This window comes from Pteropus alecto, unplaced genomic scaffold (assembly GCF_000325575.1).
Source record: "Pteropus alecto unplaced genomic scaffold, ASM32557v1 scaffold20, whole genome shotgun sequence".
NCBI classification, from domain to species: Eukaryota; Metazoa; Chordata; class Mammalia; order Chiroptera; family Pteropodidae; genus Pteropus; species Pteropus alecto.
Genome location: NW_006436298.1, coordinates 4,574,188 through 4,597,614, shown reverse-complemented (window position 1 = coordinate 4,597,614; position 23,427 = coordinate 4,574,188). Strand labels below are relative to the sequence as shown.

Below are 23,427 nucleotides of genomic sequence, written 5' to 3'. Positions count from 1 at the left end.
AGTCCCCTACATAAAAAGGCCATAGCACAAGCATATAGTTGGCCTTTCACATCCACGGATTACCAACTGTGGACTGAAGTACTGTCTTCGATCCGAGGTTGGTTGAATCCACAGATTTTAAGCCCATTAATATGGAGAGCTGACTATATATATTTATTGAAAAAAAATCCACTTAAAAGTGGACTCTCACAGTTCAGACCTATGCTGTTCAAGGGTCAACTGTATGCATGCCAAGAATAAGTAATTTATATTGTTACATAGTTAGACCTACATGAAAGCACTCTCATGAATAACAACTTCATTTTAGACTAAATAATCCTCGCTGCCCCGCTAACCTTTGGAAGGTGAAAATATCCAGATATACTTAAAATGATAACAGCAAAAACCTTAAAGAGGATAAAGATAAACTACTGCTACAACAGATAAAGCTTCTCAGAGATAATCAAGGAAACAATGATGTCAATCAAGTTTTGCTTTATCCTACCTAGCCTTAGAAAACCACTAAGGTATTAGATTTGGAGCATGGTTCCTGACCAACACAAAATGAGGTTCAGGTCATTGGTCTTTTTTTTCCCCCCTCAGAAAAGTGGCTACTCTTCAGCTCAATTCTGTATTTCATTGATCTCCTTTACATTTGCCACATCCTGTCAACCTAAGAAAATATCCCCAATCTAGCACCAATGCTTCTATATCACTTTTCTTCTCCAATTCTGGCTTCTGATGCACTATCTCATTCCTTGTACATGAAACAACTTCGTTCACTTGGATCTGAATGAACTTGCTTGCTTACTATAAAGCCTTGAATGGAAGAAGAGACGGTAAAGCTATACCCCAAAACAGATTTTGCACACTAAGCGTAATAGAGAAGTGTAATACACCAGTAAATAGCAAGAAGTATTTAGTATTCCTAGAGTCAAAAAAGTAATATCATATTTTCCCATCTCGCCATTTCAATCTCATTAAGCATCACAGAAAAACAGGCTAAACTGAGCTTACTAATGAAGTTCAACATACAGCATACTGGCTTCCTCCCCCCTTAAACCCTCCCTTCTCTAAATTCTCCCACACCACACACACATACAAATGCACACACACTTTTCTGTATCTCTTCTGTTTAACCATAGTATGTGTATATATATCCACTATACACATTTTCACATTTCAGTAACAGCCCCCTCCATGTTAAAGACAAGAATAAAACTTATCAATTTAGACATGATTCTTAGGGTGCTTCCAATCAAGACGATGTTGCAAGAGGTTCTCTTTGTACCAAACACAACAGATTTAAAAACAAAATTAAAGCAACAGAGCTATGCTCAAAAATAAGACAAACAGAACAGACACAGAGTTTACACAATACAATAGATAGCTGGAGCTAAAGCTCTAAGTTACTCCTGTGTTTCAGGTCCCAAAGTGGGTATTGGAGGCTCTTATCACAGAGAGTACCGAGGACCTAAACTGCCCCATTTGACTCATGGTACTAGCGATAAGTAATACTTGAAACCAGCCCTTGAGTGGACTGAGGGGCAGATGAAAGCTGCAACTTCACAATATTTTCAGCATCACCATATACATGGTTCCCTACTCCCAACATGAAAAGTTTTTGCCAGTTCTTAACAAAGACTACTTTACCATTAGAAAAATTAGATACAGAGCATCTTAAGATAGAAAATCAACTTCTAAAACTGAAAATTAATTGAAATAAAATTATATATTAGATAAAATTTATTCTTAAGTATATACAATTAAAGCAATATTTAATGGTAACTATACTTCCTGGTGAACTCTACTGAAATTTCTAAATTCAAATATTTAGACAAAAACTCAGAAATCTTAACTTTTAAAGTACAAAGCCAAAAAAAATTAAATGATAGAAATTCTCACCTGTGTTTTGATTGTGATCTTTTCCTTCTAGAATGGGATTTTGAGCTAGACCTGGATTTTGAACGAGTATGGGAACGAGATCGACCGCCTTTTCTTTCACTGCTCTTTCCAGACTCTGGGAGGAAAAAACCACTTTGCAGTGTAAGCTCAGAACAATTAAAGATCCCAGTTAATAATTAGGCACAAGTGGAATGTACCACATATAGTGCAAGGGGCCTACTCTCTGTACATCCTCCTCCTGTGCAATTATCCTTCAGAAACATCCAAGAAAGTCATTGCATAAACTCGTTGAGTGCAGCCACCCTGCAGCAGTACATATAAACCAGATGATTATAAACAGCTGTTCGTAATATTTTGTTGCTGCCATAATGTACGATTATAACATGTCTGTAATTCCTATGACAGTGATTTTAAATCCTTTCTCCGTTTATTTTGCTAGAATTGAAGCTTAAATTCTGAGTGCTAATTTAGAAAATTTGCTCAAATGTAAACCATCTAGACATTTTTAGATTGGATTTTAAAATTTTAGTTAATAACACAGAAGTTTGAAAAGGTAGGTGTTCCATTATCTTCCTAAAATAAAATGTTATTTTTCCTAAATCATGGGCTTTTTATTTTTAAAAGTAAAACTTGGAAGAGAAGTGAATCTGCTTAACCATAACATTTTAAATATATTTATTCTTCTTTTTAGCCTCACAATAACATTTATACTTTGCTTTAAGCAAATCAGTTTTGAGCACTATTTTGCTCTTAAAATATAAAAAACTGATTAGCTCAGGCTAATGCGCCTCAATTCAGTATCATAGGAAAAGACATTTTTGTCAAGCAGTTTATTAACCTTTAACACTAGTGAGTCACTTACTCATTCTTGAGTTTCACTCTTCTTGTTTGTAAAATGAAGGGACTGAACAAGATAATTTCTAAAATTCCTTCCAGTTCTAAGACTCTATGATCTTACACTATGACCTATGTAACAACACTATGGCCTTACCTGGTTCAATAGCTGCTGAGATAAATGACTGAGCCTCTCGTACTCGCTTCATTACTTCTTCTAACTCCTTAGCTGCAGCCTGAGGTGTCATCTCAGGGGGTTTTACTATTGCATTGTTGGAGTGATTTATTCTAAATTAAAAACATTAGCATATCACAAATATACACCATATTTTACAAAACATTAAACAAATATTTACATGCTATACATATTTAAAAATCGACATCTTGAAGACACATTAACATAGCTTAATACAGAATAACCAAAACCAGACTCAACACCATGATTAATCTCATTCCCACATGCCATCGCCTCTTGCTAACAAAGCCAAAAGCAAGGAAAAAGGAAAAACTGAATCCTAGTTGATTTCTTTAACAACTTGAATAGACCAGAACAAGTGCTTTTCCAACATTAAAATGTTGACACCAGTTATTAAAATGAATCATTTCTATTCTTAGATTATAAGATTTTGTTGATAATCTCTGCACCCTGGGAGAGGAGAAAGGGGAAGCTGCATATTATGTACACCATTTTAATCAACTCTAGACCATGGCTGAGTCAGACACAGCTGTGAACGTGGGAGGCATCTGATAAAACTCTTCCCCTACTAGGTAAGAGTGGTTTCTCTGACGTACATAAATGAATTCGGTGTGTCTCGCTTTACTCCTTCCGCACAAAGACAAATATTCACCAAGAACAGTTATTTATCCTTTAACAGAAGAATCCTGATCAAACGGTATAACTAAGGCAATTATCTATGAAATTCATATAAAACTGTTACCTCAATAAACTGCATGAAATAGAATTTCTGGTCTTGAGTATCGGACAGGCTACATGAATTTTTCATTTTGCAAACAGGGATGTGAGCAAACCTTAAACTCGAAATGTATGATTTAAAACATTTCTGGGTACTTAATATTACTTTCTTCCTAGGATTTTGGATTTACCAAAATTCTTATTAACTGTATAACTTAAGTTCAACTCACATGTTAAAGTGTTAATCTAGTCATAATGCAAAATCAACCTAACTTGTTAAAGTTTCTGGGAAAAGACCTATAATCATTGTGTAGGGTATATAATCAATGTTAACATTAAATTAAACCTTATAAAACAGAAAATAAGACGTCTTCAAATACAACCTTAAAGGCTAAAATGATAAGTATCTCAGGTATTCATTTATACTTAACACAAAGTCTTCCTTTCCATAATTGCCAATTACTATTAAAAAGAAAAAAAGAAGCCTTAATTACATCAAAAATACTTTAAAGTTTTTCAAAATCATTAAAATTTCTTTGTTTAGGGTTTCTTACTTCAGTGGCCTGTCTCCAAACATAACTCCATTAAAAGCAAGGGCCCTTGGTACAGAATTTTGGTCTGCAAATTCCACAAAAGCAAACCGAGTTGGCTGAGTCTCATCACCTGCCATCCGCACAAACTTCACTTCTCCAACTTGTTTAAAAAATTCAAGTAGTTGATCAGCTGTCGTTGTCTGAAAAAAACAACGTAACGCTTTAATAAATTATACCATTTTTTAAAAATCAAGTAAATATTACTTTATCAATATGATTTTTAAGAAGGGGGAAAGTGTAAGAGGTCCCACCACTCAAGTTTCTTCTTAAATTAGTTACCTGGGAATTCAAATTGCCAACATAGACTGTTCTCCTAATTTCATCAATTTTGGAAGGATCCACATTTCCCATAAGTGGTGGCTGTGGTATCTCTCCAAGTGTTGCAATGTTGGGGTCTAGTGCTGCTGCTGGTATGGCTCCCAAACTGCTAAGGGAAACACCCAGCTATAAAATAAAAAAGTACATATTTTCTGTTAGTATCAATATTATCATTCTCTAATCTTGAAAAGAAATGATCAACTCAACATGAATGGGAAGAAACTTGGAACTCCTAACCTTAAACCAGGTTTATGTCTGAATTAAGACTGAGGTCACAGTAGTTTTGAATGTAATTAGAAATACAACATAGTTCTTAACTATCGGAATATTTTAACTGCTTTTAAACTTAATACTAAAAACAGAGTTAATTCTCATTACTTGCAGTACTTATGCACTATAAAGTTACCACAAACACTGAATTATTGAATACTGAATCATTGCTTCTAGGAAAAATACGAGGCCAGGTTCCTACAAGCCTCTAGTCACAATATTTTCATCAGCTGATAAAAACATAAACTTCTTTTAATGTGTTTCTGTTTAAAGTCACCTTATTTAATATACATTGTTGATTCATCAACATGAACTCACAGAAGCACTATCAACTCATTCCTGAATGAATCCTATCTCACACACATTATTCCTCTATGAGGCAAATCACAGCCTTCCAGTCCTTAGAAAGACTAGGCAGCACTTTAGCACTGAATGTAAGGGCTAATTTAAATAGTGAAATCACTAACAAAAAGTACAAATATGTGAAAAACATGGCATTAAACCACCCACAAAAAGGACACATATTTACCACCATGCCCCAGAGATATTACAGGTTCAGTTCCAGAACACCACAATAAGGCAAGCTGTAATCTTTTTGCTGGTGGAGGGTCTTACCTTCAAATTGTAAAAAAACAAACAAACAAAACCCACATCTGTGACGCATAATAAAGCAAAGTGCAATAAAATGAGGTATGCCTGTAGAGCATTATAGCTGAAACAAGAAGTGTTGCTCTATTTGACTTCATCTGGGAATGTACGTACTGAACTATTCAAATTTTTCATCATTCTGGGTGTGTCAATGAACAACTACAAAAGTGCCACAAATATTGATTTTCAAGTTTCAAATAAATTTTAGTTAATGGGTGAATTCACAAATAATGAGAACCAACTGTACTTTGGGCATTCAACACTGTGTAATAGAGCTCTTAATAATGAACAATCATAGAATCTAATTTTTGCTGGGTTATTAATCCTCATCTCAATCTTAAGAGATAAGTGTTATTATTATGCCAATTTCACAGATAAAGAAACTTAGAAAAATTAATTTTCCCAAAGCTACTCAGCTACCAAGTGGTCAAAGCAGGGTACCACCATGCACAGACTAAAATTAAAACGGGCAAAGTTTACCTAACAACAACAACAACAAAAACTCTAAAATATTAAAACCTTACTTACACTATTGTAGGAAAAGGACAAAAACTTTTGAATAATCTACTGTAGCATTACTAAATTCAGTTTTTAGTTCAAGCATTAAGGAACATGTTTTTAATGTGAATTTAAACTAGAAAAAATAGAAATCTCAAAATATAAAAATGGAAAGTTACACGAAATTAATGAAAACCTCTCAAACTACGACTTTCATTTCCATTTAACGCAATTTAAGAAAATTTTGAATGTTGTTATATTGTTGCAAAACTACTAAGACTTAACAACTGTGAATAACACTTCCTACAGGTGAAAATACAAGTTTATGAAACAGGTATTACTTATGTGATTTTTAAAAACACATCAAATCATGTCTTACCCTTGTCTAAAACTCATCAATGGCTTCTAGTTATCTTTAGAATAAAATTCAGACTCCACAGTAATCTTTAGAATAAAATTCAGACCTAATAAGCCCTATTTGATCAGTGCTCTATCTATCCCTCTAATTTCTAAACACATACTACCCTCTCACCCCACTCACTATTCAACCACACTGACTACCATTCTGTACTTTGAACACACAAATTTTTCCCACCTTAGGGCTTTTCACTTGGTGTTCCTTCTGCCTAGAAAGCTCTTCTCCCTGCTTCTGCCTGCTGAATCCTTCAAGCATCAGATCAATCATCCCCTCTAAGAGGTTTTCCCTGACCTTATAGAAAGCCTCATTTACACTCTTACTACTAACAGATCTTAGATTTGTTGCTCACTATCACCATTTCAAGTTATCTTAAAGTTGTAGAAAGTATCTTTATATAGATCAAAATGGGTAGATGATCTCTGAGTCAAGGCCAACACCCTTTGAGCCCAGCCTCTCTCTATGTGTTGCTTCTATAATCACACTCCTTTTCCCCCCATCTTGTCTTCTATGGGCACAGATAATTGAGAGTCATACCTTAATTTATTTTACTATGCAAAAGAATTATAGTTAACCTAAATCACAAATATGAGTCTTATTGTTAGTTTTACACAGATTTAAAGCATTAAATATGCCGTTCCAGGCATTCTCAACTGTCAGTCCCTGTGACCATCAAATTTCTCCACTGGCACATATTAATTATAGATCTGGAATGAGCTTTTTCAAACCATCTATCTAATCCAACCCATTTGTTTTTCAAATTTACGGATCATTCAGTTCTTTTTTAGAAACTTTCCTGTCTTTCTTTTCATTATACTATTCTTCTAAACCATTCTTTTAAACCTGTGCTATTTGGTAGTCACTAATCGCACATGGTTATTTGAATTTTAATTAATTAAAATTCAATCTCCGGCCATGCCACTCTGAACGAGTCCGATCCCATTTGATCTCAGAAGCTAAGGAGGGTCGGGCCTGGTTAGCACTTGAATGGAGGACCACCTAGGAATACCAACTAGATGCTGTAGGCGTTAAAAAAAAAAAGTTCAGTTGCCTCAGTCACATGAGCCATATTTCAAGTGCTCAATAGCTCGACTGCTAGTGGCTACCACACTCAATAGTACAGATACAGACATTTCTATCATAGCAGAAAGTTCTATTGGATGTGGCTGCTCTGTAATACAATTGCCCTCCTTTAGATTAATCTACTTTCTAGCCCCGCTCTAAGTAACCCATGTATTTAGTTGCCCTTTCAGTCTTTGATGGGTTAAAGATGATCTGGACTCCAGATTAACACCTGCCTTCCAACACAGAAACTCTGGCCTCCCTGAAGATGTGATTTTTAAATACAAACCTGATGAACAGTTTCACTCTTATAAAAGAGTTTAAAAGTAAACTTTTTTAATGTCTGGAAAATAAAGTTCTAGGCAGAAGGTGAATAAGTACAAAAGCCCTAAGGAAGAAATATGCTTGGCATGTCCAAGAACCAACAAAGCCAACATAATGTGGCTGAAGTAAGAGTGAGGCAGGAAAACAGGTAGAAAGAAAGGTCAGAGAGGGAAGCCAGAAGCCAAAACACAGTGGGCCACTTTCCCTCCATCTTCTAACTAAATAATTCCTCATAAATTAGATATCTACAGCTGAATTAAGAGGAAACAATTTCCCCTCAGGGCAACAAATTAAATAGTAAAAACTTTATAAGTCCTAAAAATGTTGAAGATAGCAAGAAAATATTTTAGGGGAAGGAGATGGTGATCTAGGAATTAAAATATTAAAATACACCATAATAATATACCCAAAATAAAATTTCTAGAAAGTTCAAGTCAAATGATCAAATGTTCGATTAAAAAGCATTTCTCCCTATGGATCACAGAGCAAGTCTCCAGCAGAACATTATGTAAAAGTTAAAACACCTAAAATTTAGCACTTCGAAGTTTCAGAAACCACTCTTTTGACTTGGATAAATTAACTATAATCATAAAGCTCATTAGTTCACTCCCTGATAAACTAGCACCATGAAGCTAGATAAAGCTTTCAATGAAGGTGAGTTTTTTGTCTGGGGTTTATTTTTAAAGAAAAATGATCCTTCTTTTAAAATAAATATGACTAGAATCCTTTATATAAAAACCAAGAGTTAGATAAGGGCAAAATCTTTTTTTAACGCCACTTGGAAATCACAAAGGAGGCATTAAATTACTATTTAATTCAAGGTGATGAAAAAATATTTTGCCATGTTTTTATATTGTTTCATTTTTCTCAATTAGACAAATGCTTCCATGAGATATTTTTTTCCACTATCAAGGCTGTGGATCACTTCATATTTTTAAAATAAATTTAGTTCTCATGAACTAGGAAATATAGTTAGCTGGATTCTCCTATTCACTGTGCTGTCTAAAAATGCTGAATTTCAAGAACTGATTGTCTAGTGAATAATCAATTTTTAGTTCTCAAATTTAAATGAATCTCCAATTACTTCGGAATTCCAAAGGGTAGTTTAAGTTAGTGACGATGTGAGGGGGAAAAATTAAGTACACATTTAGAATCCTCTCCATTTAAAAAAAATTTCAAAATAAAAAATTTCTAATCTATTTACTCAACTGATTACACAGCTGAACATTCACCCCTTTTAAAAGAGGGTGTATAGTACTTACTGTAGTCAAGGGATTTGGGGTCGGTATGGGAAGCAAGCCTGCACCAGGCATCAGACTTGTCATGGTTGGAGCAGGAGCCAATAAAGAGAGGGCTTTGGATTCCTCTGGGATTTTACCTGCAGAAGCAAGATCCAAACATTACAGAAAGCAGAAACACCACACGAACTTTACACTATGATTTTACAATTACCCTTGCACTTAAAAAATAATAATAATAAATGAATCTATCAGATCCGTATAAAGAAATAAATTAGAACTTAAGTCTTTCCTTTTATCCTGCTCTACTAGGAAAAATAAAAGTGAGCAAAACTTCAAAGACTAACAATCTCATTAATGGAATATTATTTTAAAAATTGAATAATGTAGACAATTATTTAACACTTTGAGCTATGGGTCACCTGTACTGGAAACTTAATGTTCATGAACCAAACGATATCAAGCATGGACGCTTTCCCAGGACGGTGTTTTCGCGGTGATCGAAAGTTGTGTTACACATGACAACCGTTCGTGTTGGCTGCATCACTAATAGCACACAGAACATCAGATACAGAAAAGAAGAACATTTTTTAAAGTTTAATCCCCAGAAATGGCAAATAACCAAATTAGTCAAAAAAAAGAAAAAGAAAAAACAAATATGTGCGAATTGAAATTTGTTCCTTACTGAGTGACCTTATCCTGTTATTGAAACTACCTAGTTGTGATGCAAACAATTTTGATAACTCTTCCAATAAATTCTATTTAATTTCAAGCAGACAGGAAAAAAAACAAACACCTACTGCATGTAATCAACTTGAATTTAAAAGGAAGCCTACACCCATTCAGTTAATAAGGCACCTTACCAACAATGTCAGAGATGCCCAAAAGAATCCAGTTCCAAAGAATATGCCTTAGAAAACTGCTAAAATTTTTTAGAACATAAAAAGTTCCCTAGTCTCAGGAAACTTCTAAAACCATTGACTTTTAGAACCAATTTATGCATACTTATCTGAAGAGGGGTTAATGTCTAAATGACTTGCTTATAAACATCATAATTGACTAATAATGACAATACTACTATAATAATCCTAAACACGAAGAAAAAAAATCCCTACAACTAAAAGTTGAAAAATTTACTCTGAAATTAGAATATCAATTTGTCATATTACTAAATTTTAATCAATTAATTCTGATAAGGATTGAAACTTTCATGGATTGTTCTTGGTCTTCTCTCTCGCCCACCCCCCAAAAAATTTTTCCAAAACAGTTATCTACATATAGCTAATTTAGAAGAACTATTTATTCATAATTATGTAGTAGTTGGCTATGCATTTCCATTATGGAGTCTTCGAAAGTAATTTAAACAGTGTACAAAGTCACACTAAATTGAAAATAGCATATGGAGTAAATTTTCAAAAGCACCATGCTGGGTTTTAGGGGTAAAAACTCTAAGACAACCAGATGTGCAGAGAAGAAAACCTCTAAACGATATTATCTGAACATATCTCTAAACGTGAATGGAATTCAAGATGGATTTGAAAACTTGCTTTAAATAATGGTTACGCCTTATTTATAGGAACAGAAAAATGACATTTTATTAGCTTTAGCAAATATCTTTTTTTCTAATCTTTGCAACATCTAAGTCTGTATTACTAATTTCAAGAACAAAGTCATTTTATTATTTCAGTGTATATTCTGTGTAAGCACAGATTTTTTTTTAACATGCATAAAGATAAATAAAAGGTAGGTAGGCCTTACTGAAAACATCGAATAACGATATATTTCTCAGTTACTACTATTAACACATCTGTATACCCACATATATACTATACTCTTTATACTGCTATAAGACCTGTTTTGTTATAAATAGGCATTATTTTTTAAATGTTTATAAAAACTGAACACATCCTAATAAATCCTCAGGTGCAAACCCTGTGCTTTGCTACCCTAATATATACACCTAAAATACAAATTAAGGGCTCTATTCTAATAATGTCCTAACTTAATATTATTTATCAATTAAATAAGCAAAACTATCCATACAAGATAGTCTAAAAAGACTACGCACAAAAAAAAATGTTATTTAACACAGGTCAAAAGGTGACCACTTAATATTATAAAGCCTTTCATTTCTGGCTTAAAAAAATATAAAAATAAAAATAAATACCAATAAGTTATCTGACTCTCACTGCCCCTCACAGTATAAAAAATAAAAAATATTACAAATATTAAGTCTAACTGTAAGTACAGTTTTTTTCTTATTCCAATTACTATTAAAGATACTTAAAGAAGCTCCACTGCTTAGTTTCCAAGATAGAATTCTACCAAATTTACCCTCTAAATACTATCAATATGTAAAAGTATAAAATGAATAAGCATTTAACATTTTTCACAATCTATACTCAACAACTGAGGAAAAACAATGTCTCTTACGGTATTAAAGTACTAGTCCTAATCTCAGAATCCATTTAGAAGCTAGTAACCTGAGAGTTTTTCAACAAAAAGTTCAACAAACACATAAGTATTCAACAGTTTCTCAAATATTCATTTCCCACATAGGCAACTAAGTCTTTAAAATTTAAAGATATAAGTTATTTTCGATAATGAATAACTATCATAAAAGTGAAAGTCTCTTTTGGTCCTCTACCCCCAGATTGTTACCAAATATTTACTTATTTTCCTTGATGATTTTGTATGCCTAAAATTGTAGGGAGAAGGATGCTACTGGTTGGTTTTTATGAGATGTAGACCTGAGAGAAAAACTGCAAAAATGTTGCACTGAGGTCAGAAAGTGTACCTAAGAATCTCATCAGTGTTTTAGTGTTTCAAGAACAAAATGTACCTGATCAACCTATAAACACCAATTAAGATTCATACTGAGCCTCACAACACTGTATCCTAATTTACTGTGAAAGTTTATTTTATCTTAAGCTTGAGCTCTGCTGATCATCTCCCAATATAACTTGCAATGCAATGTTATGAACCCTTAATGGAATACCATTTACAAAGAACTGGAAAACCAGCTCACAAGTTAAAGTGAAAGAGATTTAACAAAACAAAAACAAAAACAAAAAAAAACAAAAAAAAGGGACAAAATAAAGAAAAAAAATGAAATTAAAGTAAAACAATAAAAAACAGAGACAGGGCGTCCATCTTCTGCGGTTCAGACTCCGATCTCATTTCCCCAATGAAGGTTTCACTTGACGGCAGGTTTAGTGGCATGGCAAACAATGCCTAACTCAGGCAAGTGTAACAGGTCTGCCTTGGCCAGTCTAGTCATCTAATAATGCACAAATATCACATAGAGAAAACATACAAAACCAAATTAATAGTCAAAATCCATCTACCAGAAAATGTGGACATAAAGTTATGACTGATGATTAGGCTGACACCTTTGTTGTTTGATCTTATCTTTTTCTAAGTGTTAAAACATTTATATAAATAAATCTGAGATGCACGTAACAACAAAAAGGTCATATTTGGACAAGTATAATGAAAGTATATTTTATTTTGAAATGGTCTGTTCCATTGACAATAGCTAATGCTTAATATGCATGAAATTACTATACATCAGATATTACTTATGTAGCTTAGGATCTTCTCACAAAACTGCCTACATTAGGGAAAAAACAGCAAATTGAAAGAAAAAGAAAAAACTTTTCTTAAAATTTTTTCTATGATTTTCTCACTCCTTTCATAATGCTGTTTCTGTAACATCAAGGAAAGAATGTAATCAGTGAAGTAAACAGAAGGCTGCTTACAGCACCACAGTACATCTCTCTTATAAAACTTACTCCACTGCAACTCCTTCCTTTGGTTTATTTCAAAGTCACTTTGCTATCTTTTTTGGTACAATATATAATACATTATCACTTTGCTTGCAGTGCATAATCAGATCTTTTAACAATTCACTGTGACATTCTTTTGGTTGTATTTGGATTAACTAATGAAAAATATATCTGAATGTTTTTCTAATACCAATTATTTTGTAAATATTCTAAAAATACTGAGAACCTAACTGCGATAAAAATGTTTAAATTTTCAAGTTGAGAAAACAGTAAACTTCATCTCAAAATGGTAATATTAAATATATTCAAAATTTATTACATGTGTATTTATTCATCTCCATCAAGTTAAACAAACGAATAAAGGAACTTCTACATGCCCGCAACCTCGAACATTTATGACAAATCACGGTCAGGGCTCCTCAAATACTATATAGAAAATTCTATGGGAATAAAGTAAGGTTCCAACAAAGCAACATTGATAAAATTCTTGCTTCCAATTCAGTAATGTGCTAACATAATACAAGATCCTGCGCTGCTGGTGGCACAGTATTCCCGTTTAATTAACCTGTGACCTGATTTCTTTTTTCCCGTGCATTTTACTTAGTGTGGAATTGGCATGACCTTGGTTTGCAGAACTAAACCATTACTAGCTCTTGTCTCACCTTGCTCTCCAATTGTGGGTTCACTGTCCCCTTACAGATGAATAGGTAAGAATAGATTTAGCAGGTAATTAACTTTAATCCATTTTTATTCTCCCTACCCCACTCTAAATTAACTCCTAGGCATGGAAACAAAACTTTCAAATTTATCTGTAAAAATACAGAATGTCCTATTCTGGGACTTTAAAAAAAACAGAATGATACTCACTGTATCTGATTGTAATATTTTTGACATCCCAGAATAGGCATTCTGAAATAAGCATAAAACCTTGAAAAGTGCAGCACACTGTTTATTATACTATACACTAAGTTATTTCAATGTTAGCCTGCTTTCTAAAAGAGATTTTAAAACATTACATATGAAAGCACATTAAATTGCTTCAGGTAATTTTTTTATGTTGTAAACAGTTACCATCATCCACCAGCGAAAATATATTTTAAAGACATTTAAATTATAACTCAATTCTAAAATCCATGTACACAAGCCACAGTCAGTGTTCTGAATAAAAGTTAATTATACACCGGAACTGTCAAATTTGGCAGACCCTTATTAAATGAGTGGCTCTGTAAACAGAAGTTACCAAAAAATAAATACCAGTAATAATTAGCTCTTAGAGCAAGTTGTAATAAAATTTAACAAATAACTATAAGGCTTTGGCCATGTTTACATCAACTATTTCCTGATGGAGAAAATTTGTTTTTCATGATTTTTCTGCAAGTATGCCCCCGTCTCAAAAAAAAGCCAGTAAAAGAAAAAGGTAAATTCCAGTTGCACAGCAAACATATACACTGAATATGAAATAATGGTCTCAATAACAATTAAGGTAAATTATCTTAAGAGAATACTTTAAAGCTTAAATCATGAATATTTTCTTATGAACATAAATATCAAACCAAATTTGGCAAAATGTGTACTTTTTATTTACGTAATATCATTAATATTGTATAAACAAAGGCAAATGCTTACTCATTCACACATTTAAAATAATATTCTCTACCAACTTAATTTTTTAATTTCAGAAAGCCTTCTTTACAACTTACAAATTGACTAGAGAAAGCCAAAGCAAACCAGAGAAGTCGAGTAACCTACAAATTTTTAAATGTTCAAGCTATTTCTCAAACTTAAATAAGAGCCATTTTAATATATTTTATTAAAAATTCTTTCCTTCTCCAGATTTCATACACACACACACACACACACACACACACACACACACAATACTAGCTACTTGCCAATTTCTACTAACAAAGGCAGTAACAGACAGAGCAGAGATTAAAATAAAAGAAAAAAATATGTGAGATACCAACCTTCTGCACAAGGGACAACTATCAGAGCTCTGTCAATAAAAACCGTGTTAGTTAGATGCTGGGCCACGCCAACACTTGATGGGTCACGAAACTTAACATAACATACTTTGGAAGAAAAAGCAAGAGGTGCGTTGCTGCAAGATAAAAAAAATAATAATCAGACTAATAAACATTTGGTTGGTTTTGTCATTTTCATTAATTTTTCTTAGCGCTCCCCATAATCTTACATAATCAAAACAAGAATTTTTGTTGCTAAGGATATTAAGACACGAGATGGCAAAACTTAACTCTTTTAATGGTAATCTGTCTGCAAGGCAAATCTAGGCAGGCCTATAGCCTTATTTGTAAAAACCTGAAACTTAAATTAGTAAATTTTTAATCTGAGCAAAACGTGAAAACAGTTGATTTAACCCAAAGATGTCCAACCAGTGTACTGTCATCAATAGGCAAAAACCTCAACCCTCAAGACTTCAAACTTCGTAACCACTTCCAACCCTTCCTTCTGTGATTTCCCCAGCACATTTAAATTACTAAAAACTTCCTAACAGTATTAGAAAAAATGAAATAACATGGAATTAAAATTAAGGTCTTTTGCATATATTAGACTACTTCAAGCAACGTCAATGCTTTGTGATTTTCCAAACGAAAGATTTTACAAACAAAATTTTACAGATTTTATATGCAAAAGAGGAAAACACTAAGTCCTATAACCCTTATTACTAGATTCAGTTCACTCAAAGGCAAGCCTATAGGAAAAAAGCGAGACACAGCACAGATTAAAGCAATTTTCCATAATATGAATCCATCTCATTAGATTCCAAAATATACTATCTTCATGGATGATCATTTTGTCAATCTGTCCATAATCATTTTCAATTGAAATTTTTAACTACTTTTAGCTAGAAAAAAATACCCAAACTAGACAAACACCTAATATGCAACAAATGTACAATACTCTAAAACATTAAGATTTTTCATACTAAGAGATCATTTGAAAAATATCACATATGCCTTGTGCAATAACAATAATTTAGTTTACAAAACAGATCAAAGAATAAAATAATACCAAGTGTCAAACTCTAGGTGAAAAATAAAGATTTACAAAAATAAATAATTAACGGGTCAAGGAAGTTGACCATTGTCCTAGATCTAGTAAATGGCAAAATAGGACTTAAAGTCTAATAATCTAATTCCAAATCTCATGGAAACTATCATTCAACTAATGAAGAATTTTAAAACAATTTTAATGTACTATTTAATTACTAATTCCACAAATATTCATCATTTTTAAGATAAAAAATCTTTCACATATAAATCCACCTTGATAACAGTTAAATATACATATTTATGCTATTAATCAAACTGTGATAATAAAATGTTTTTGCATTTAGAACTTGAAACTATTTATATATTAATTAGTCAGGCTAATTAAAAGTTGCAAAAATAAAAATAAAACTCTACCTCTTTTCTCACCCAAAGCAACTCAACTCAATTCACTCCTGCCTAAGGCCATCAATTCAGGCTTCAGGCCAGCCCACTCGAACAATCCTCCTACTCAACATCTAAGTCAAGCACTACCTGTATTTGTTATTGAGGTAAATACATTTCACATCCAGACTTAACTCACCTTTACATTACCAAGTCTCCAATTTAGGCCTCTCCTGAGCTCTATCTAGAGTTCCAGATTTAAGTGCCTGCTGGAATATTATACACCTTGATAGTCACAGGACCCACCTTTAACTTTTGAGTCTTAAAATTGATCATTCTCCTTCCTCACCAGTCCCGCCCATTGTCCTATACTTCATATCTCAGTTAAAAGACAAACACCACATTACCAGTCAGAAACTGGGAGTCACTAATGTGACCACCATTAGTACTGTTTACCAAATATTTCCAAATCTTCTGGTTACATGGTAATGTTCCATTTCTTTGTTCTCTGAAGTGTAGCCATGCCACTTGCTCTGGCCAATTAAATATCAGAACTGATGTGCCATTATTTAGTAGCTTTTAAGGACCATTGTTTAGTTAGCTCTTTTCCTCTGCCACAGGCACCAGCAACATTCGCGAGATGGATGGCTGATACATCAGCTTCAACGCAGAGTGACCGCAATGAGTAGTTTCCTCTCTACCAGTTTAGTATAAGAAATAATGTTTTTATCAAACTCCTGAGTTTTGAGGGTTGTTTTCATTCCTGACCCTTCTCTCTTCTTCATCCAATTATTCATTAAATCCTGTGAAGGCTGCCCCCCAAATATTTGTCACATTAATCCTTTCATCATTCTCATTATTAATACCTTAATTCAGGCCATCATTTCTCATCTGTATTACTAAAATGGCTCCTAAAACACTACCTCCAATCTCAACTCCATATTAATGGTCTTCCACAAAACTGCCAGAGTGATCTTTCTAAACCCTAAATTTCATGTCACTCCACCTTAAATTTCCTCAAAGACACCCCTCTGTTGTTACTTTATCATCTAAATGTACCCCAAAATCCAGGCATAAAAATACTTGGAGCTCCCACAACATCTGGGCCATCTTTGTAATGTTGTTCCATTTTTTAATTATGTTCTCTCCAACTCCTTTGAATGGTAATTCCACTTTTCTTCAGGGATCAAGTTTCCAGTCTTCTAGAAAGCCATTTTAAGATAGCTAAATGATTAGGTACCCCTCCTTTATGTGCTACCAAGACATTCATATAGTTTCAGCACAAGCCTTATCAGCTTTCTTATGTGAAACCCTCAACAGATCTTGTAAGCTTCTAGCCACAACTGATTAGCCATGACACCAGAGTCCATTTCACTGGCTAACCAGCAACATATAATTTGTTTGGCTTGACCAAATTAACTGGAAACAATCAGATTCTCTCTCTTGGGCTGGAAAGTCACTTAAGAGTCAGGGCTTGGGCCAGATGCCAGATGAGCAAGTACAGAATAGATGTGTAACAATATTGAGCAGATACACAGAAACAGAGCTGACAAAACCTCCGAGAAGAGGCTTTATAGCTTGGATGCTGATACCTCTCTGGTTACCAGTTGCAGGTTCCATGAGGCCTGGCTATGCTAGTCTTTGTTCTCCAATTTAAGGAAAACTCCATCTTTTCAATAATGTCTTTTCTTGAGTACTCTGTCTTTTGCAACCAAAAATATCTATGATTACAATGAACTACTGAAGCCCTAGCAATTGCAACAAGTATACTCCCTAGGCACTGAAATCTTCCAGAATCTGACAAGCCACCCACTGTAACTACATTTCCTAAACTGGCAGATCCTTTTGTGAAATAATGAAAACCTAAATAATCACTGTTAAAAACTAAAAACACATTTCCAAATAGCCCTACTTGAAACCCCTATCTTTTCAAATTGAAAACAAGTATGGGAAATGTGAGCCTGGTTAGTAAAGCAACTACATGTTAAGACATGTCGCTAAGATTTGAGAAGCCCAGGAACCAATTAAAAAATTCAGATCTGTTTTGAACAGCATCATCATAGGAGTGTGGATACTAGAAGACATGGCAACACCACTGTTTTAAGCAATTTTCTTCACCTTCATCTCCAATTGCCTTCCTTAAAATACAGAGTAAAGATCAACTTATATTTTTATATTTACTTCATGCAAATGTAAACATTTGAGCTTTTCAAGAAAGGTAGTAACACTTTTTGAACATTACAGGATAAAATATGATACAGTGATAAATCTAAATACTTATGATGAATGTCTCAGTAAACATGTATCAGTAAAAATGTCTCAGTATGTATTTTATCTATTAATCAGTATGTTTCCAAATCTTATAGTTTTCTCTCTAGCATATCCAAGCTATTAGATTTGTTTTTTAACTAAATAGGATTATAACTTTAAAATGTAATTCTGAACTACAGTTTTAATTTTTAAAAGGGGGTTACTTATTTCATTTGTCTAAATACATGCCTCTAAAGGAAGCATATTTTATTTTGACTTCATTTGTTGAACCAAGTTTTTTTTTTTTTTAATATAAAACTTTCTACAATCGTTTCTCAAAAAAAAATCAGTTATTTCTTACGGTGAGTTTCATGCAGAAATCAGAAAACTAACTTTTTGAGCATCATAATTTCCTGGGTCCTAACTGGTTGTTTTTCATTAAACATGGTGATGACGCTGTACAATCTGTTAAAAAGTCAATGTGGTAATAATATGTCCAATATTTTATTATATTAATATATACTCTTTGAGGATCTATCAAAAAGGATATAGTCCAAAACATGGACAAAGTACATAGTTTTATATACCTTTTATGTAGTTATATAGTTTAGTGTATTTATGAAAATACTAACACATTTTAACAAGGTTTCTTGGTAGGGTTCTGGTGTTACTCTGGATGGCACAATTCTTCCTTGTATAAGGCTTTCTTATGAATGCCAGAAAGCCCTACAATCATGGGTGACAATCAAAAGTAAGCATTTTCAAATTCTTCTAGCTAAAATTCACTGACGTGACACACACACACACAAAAAGGCAACCAATATAATCTCCAATAAGAGTATTTCAAAAATACACAATCGCTTAGGAAAGATGTTTTTAAATATTACTATAAATAAAACAGCAATATGAAAAATGCTTATTACACAGTGTATAAATCCTTTGATTACACCATATTAAAAAAAAAAGTATTTAAAAAGGACTGGAGGAAACACATGGAAATGGTGAGAGGTTTTGAGAGGGTGATAGGATCACAGGTGGTGTTTCTTTTTCTCTATTTCTCATAAAGTGACTACCCTGGTTATATTAATTTTTCTAACTAAATGAACTTGAAAAAGTAGTTGACAGATTTTATCTTTCTTATTAGTACTTTTGAAGTGAAGAAAACCAACAAGCAAAATAAAAAATCAACACAGGTGGTGTTGTTAGAAATGGTGGTAGAAATCAAAATAGGATTACCCTTTGAAAGGAGGCACAGGGTAACTTTTAGGGTGTAGATAACCCTGATCTGAGTGTTGGCTGCATAGTTATGTCTTTGCGAAAATTCATTAGCTGTATACTTATGCAGGCACTTTTCTGTATGCATGTTTTACCTTGATAAAAAGATTTCCTACTGCTGTAAAAAGGCTGTAAATACATGAGATTCATTTATTATTATACAAAAAGTTAAAAGAGAAATTCCAGACACATCATCTGGCAGCACAAAAAAAATGACAAATAAGAATTTTTAATGTTTACAATGAATGTTTACAACACTAGTTCTTAGTGTTTAAAAACTGAATCACTGCCTCATGCCGAAAAAATTTTAAATCTGAATTTTCATACTAAATTATTTAAATGTTAATAAGAAACTATTTTCACATTCTACTAAGGAAATGTATTTCCAAATTTAAAACAAATTTCTACCCAATTTCCAAAGATTAATCATAAAAACTTTCTGTGACACTGCAATACAATAATCTGTCTTCAACTCTACTACTATTGCACTTTTACTCATTTCAGCTCAAATTTTCAAACACATCTTTAATATAAGGACTGTGTTATGACTTCATTACAGAACAAAAAACACCCATTAGTAAAGCATGTCAATATTTTTGAAAAACAGGAATAAGAGATTACACTTATGGTAAGAAAAACTGGTTGAGGATTTTTGCCTGGCCCACATGTTATATTAATATTACAATTTTGCAAAATATATTACAGTTTGTGACACACGCACTCCATATTAATGCACCATGTTTAAGAACTTTTTATTTTCTTTGACTTTTAAATTGTAATTAAAACTTGATTTCAAAAAATAGCCCATTAAGTGTTAGATAATAACTAGCAGCATACTGCCACCTAAGGCCAGGTTTCAACTATGTAAGTGGTATTATGTTGGTAATGAAGAATATTCTATGATATATTTCTTCTACCTGTAAGACACCTTATTACCACAACCAAGGTTAGTTTACAAAGGTTTGTATACAAAATATTTTACTGCTTGATTCCAATTCTTGCAGGATATAGCACTCCTCCAAGCATTTCTCAATTATTAAGAAATGTTCTGAGTGTTTAAATGAAAAGATAGCTGAAAGTATTTTCAAAAGTTAAATAAGATATTCAAAGCTTATATGCCACAGTCAACAATGATGTATGAGCATACACTTACGAAGTACTCTTGACAAAAATATATCACCTGAATCTAATCATGTAGAAACAACCTATATAAACCCATATTGAGTCATTCTACAAAACAAACTACAAGACAAAATACCATCATGAAAGACTTTCAAAGGTGACAGGGGTCTGTTCTAGACTAATGGAGATAACTAAATGCAATGGGTAGTCTCTGATTACATTCTAGAGCAAGAAAAAGAAAAAATCATTATAATATTTGGCAAATTTAAATATAAACTATGTAATATATTATTTTATCAATGTTAAATTTCTTGGACATGTTAATATGGTGGTACTGTAGGAGGATGTACTTCTTCTTAAGAGGTAGATACTTAAGTGTTGAGTAGTTGAATTTAGAACAATAGTCTTGATGTTTACAACTACATACTTTCAAAAGGAAAGGAAGGAGGGAGTGTGAATGTGCTCAGAAGTGGAGATGGAGGAGCACAGGGAAAGAAAAATCAACTGTGGCAAATGATGAATGCAGGTGAAGGGAACATGAGTGTTCTTTCAACTTTGCTGTATGCAGAGCAAATTACTTCAGAGCAAAAACTAAAGGAGGAAAAAACCTTAAAAAGTAAATATTTAAAATCCAAATACCAACTTTTGTCAATACCTACGCAGTAGCAATGAGATATACTCAGAAAACTAAAAATAGATCTGCATGCATCACTATGAAATAAAGCAAAAATCAAATACAAATTTTTAAAAAAGAAATCTTGGACAATTACTCTCCCTTCTTTCAAAAGATTTTGACAGGATAAACAAAATACTGGGAATTTTAAGATTCTAAGTTCTTTCTTTAAAAAGTTTATGCGTGTAAGAATTTGAACAACCCACAAATCCCTTACAAATTTTGTGGGTAAATAGTACTGCACAACGGAAATCAAAATACACTACTTAAAAAATGTGTCCACGACCTATGAATGCCAGTCAAAATCCGGACTTTTTTAAGAGTACACAGCAGAGATAATCCTGCACTGACCAATACTTTTTTCTGGAAGGTTTAGGGCAGTGTGACCTTCCAGAAGAAATTTTAATCTGCTGCCAAAAGGGTGAATCGATATGATCTTGTTAAAGTAACCAAGATGATGCTAAATTTGTGAACACCACCCTGGGAACAAATACAGCCCTAATTCCAGGCTTTCCCCGCAGCAATAACGGCCTGACACGAGGCCCTTAGAACTGGACAATTTCTCAGGCGGTCTTTGCGAATTTCACATTGCAGGGCAGGCGTTTGCCGAGAGGACTATTCGGGGCCCACCTGCGGCCATCTTAAGTTCGGGGGGAAAAAAAGGGGAGGGGGAGGCACCGAATTGGTGGACTCGGCGGCGACCACAAGGTCGGGGAGGCACGAAAAAGGCAACCTTTGTAAGGGATCGGTGCAGAGATATAAACCTTAATGTCCCACTAACAAGCAGAGCGGGACCGAGGGGCTCCGGGCCCCGGTCCCCTAATCAAACGTGGGCACCAAGGTAAGCCCGGGCGGTCACGTGGCGGACACCGCGCGCCCCTTTCCACCCTCTGCCCCGCGCCTCGGTTCCCCAGGTCTCTATGGCGCCCTCGCCCCTCCCCCAGTCGAGCTCGAGCACTTACTCCGGGGGGTAGAGCCGCAGCTCCTCGATTTCTCCTAGGAAGGAAAAAAGAGTCCGCATCTGCTCACTGGTCACCGCCGACGACAGATTCGTCACCTGAATCACCGCCGTAGGGGTGAGGCCGAAGCCTAAACCCAAACCGAAGCCGCCGCCGCTGTTCATCCCGGTCCGGCTGCCGCTCCCTCCCACTTCCCAACGTCTACGACGCGTCAGCGACGGAGCCGGGAAAGCGGAGAGCGCGCGGCCGCGAGCGCGCTCCTGCTGGCGAATGCAAGGCGGCGGGCAGGTCTAGCCGCCCATTTCCCAACTCCTCTGCTCCCAGGGCTGCGCGCGCCGGCCGGAAGCGTCGCTCCGGCAACCGGACGGCTCTCGCGAGGCTGCGGCCTGGGGCTCCCGGTTCGTGAGGCTGTTGCTCTATCAACTTTCTCCTCTTTAAGGTTTTTAGGGATTCTTTTTTAACCCGGCTACCATTGGGTCGAATTCTTGTGCTCCTATAAACGTGGGAGACCCACCTCTTTCCGGTCTCTGGGTAAGACTGGGGAACGACAAGGCCTGGTCTGCTTGTCCGGAACTGCGAAGGCGGAATGACTCTTAAGTCATCACAGATAGTTGATCAAACTATAACGCGTCATTATTGTATACAGGCAGTTCCCCCGCCCCAACTATTGTAAAAATTGGCCAGCATCATAATTGTGGAAAAACGTGGAAAATTTTACAAAACAAATTATTAAGGACAGAGGCAATAAGATGAGGGCTATGTGGTCGTTGTTTATAACTTGTCATTTATTCGCTCACTGCGCAGGTATTAATAATCATTGTTTTATACACCAGACGTTGTTATACAAGGGCAAATAAAAGACAGTTACAGTCAATACACATAGAACTTGTAACCTACTGAGAGACAAGTAACAATAGTATGTGAAACGGGCAGCTGTTCCCAAAATGCCATCTGCAGAAGCTTAATGG

The 23,427-nt window shown here is 34.4% G+C and overlaps 1 protein-coding gene across 2 annotated transcripts in view; it reads right to left on the bottom strand.

The window, feature by feature from the left end:
• Positions 1-22,776, bottom strand: part of SREK1 (splicing regulatory glutamic acid and lysine rich protein 1) — a 41,565-nt gene extending 18,789 nt beyond the window's left edge. The window contains exons 1-8 of one of the 2 annotated variants that reach the window (XM_025047670.1): positions 22,463-22,776; positions 14,753-14,886; positions 9,420-9,543; positions 9,022-9,137; positions 4,504-4,668; positions 4,186-4,364; positions 2,876-3,006; positions 1,885-1,999 (exon numbers count right to left, since the gene is read on the bottom strand). In XM_025047670.1, coding sequence (XP_024903438.1) covers positions 1,885-1,999; positions 2,876-3,006; positions 4,186-4,364; positions 4,504-4,668; positions 9,022-9,084 — 653 coding nt within the window. In that variant the 5' untranslated portion in view covers positions 9,085-9,137; positions 9,420-9,543; positions 14,753-14,886; positions 22,463-22,776. The remainder of the gene's footprint in view (positions 1-1,884; positions 2,000-2,875; positions 3,007-4,185; positions 4,365-4,503; positions 4,669-9,021; positions 9,138-9,419; positions 9,544-14,752; positions 14,887-22,462) is intronic. The other variant, XM_006913094.3, reaches the window with a different exon arrangement.
• Positions 22,777-23,427: the final 651 nt, after the last annotated feature.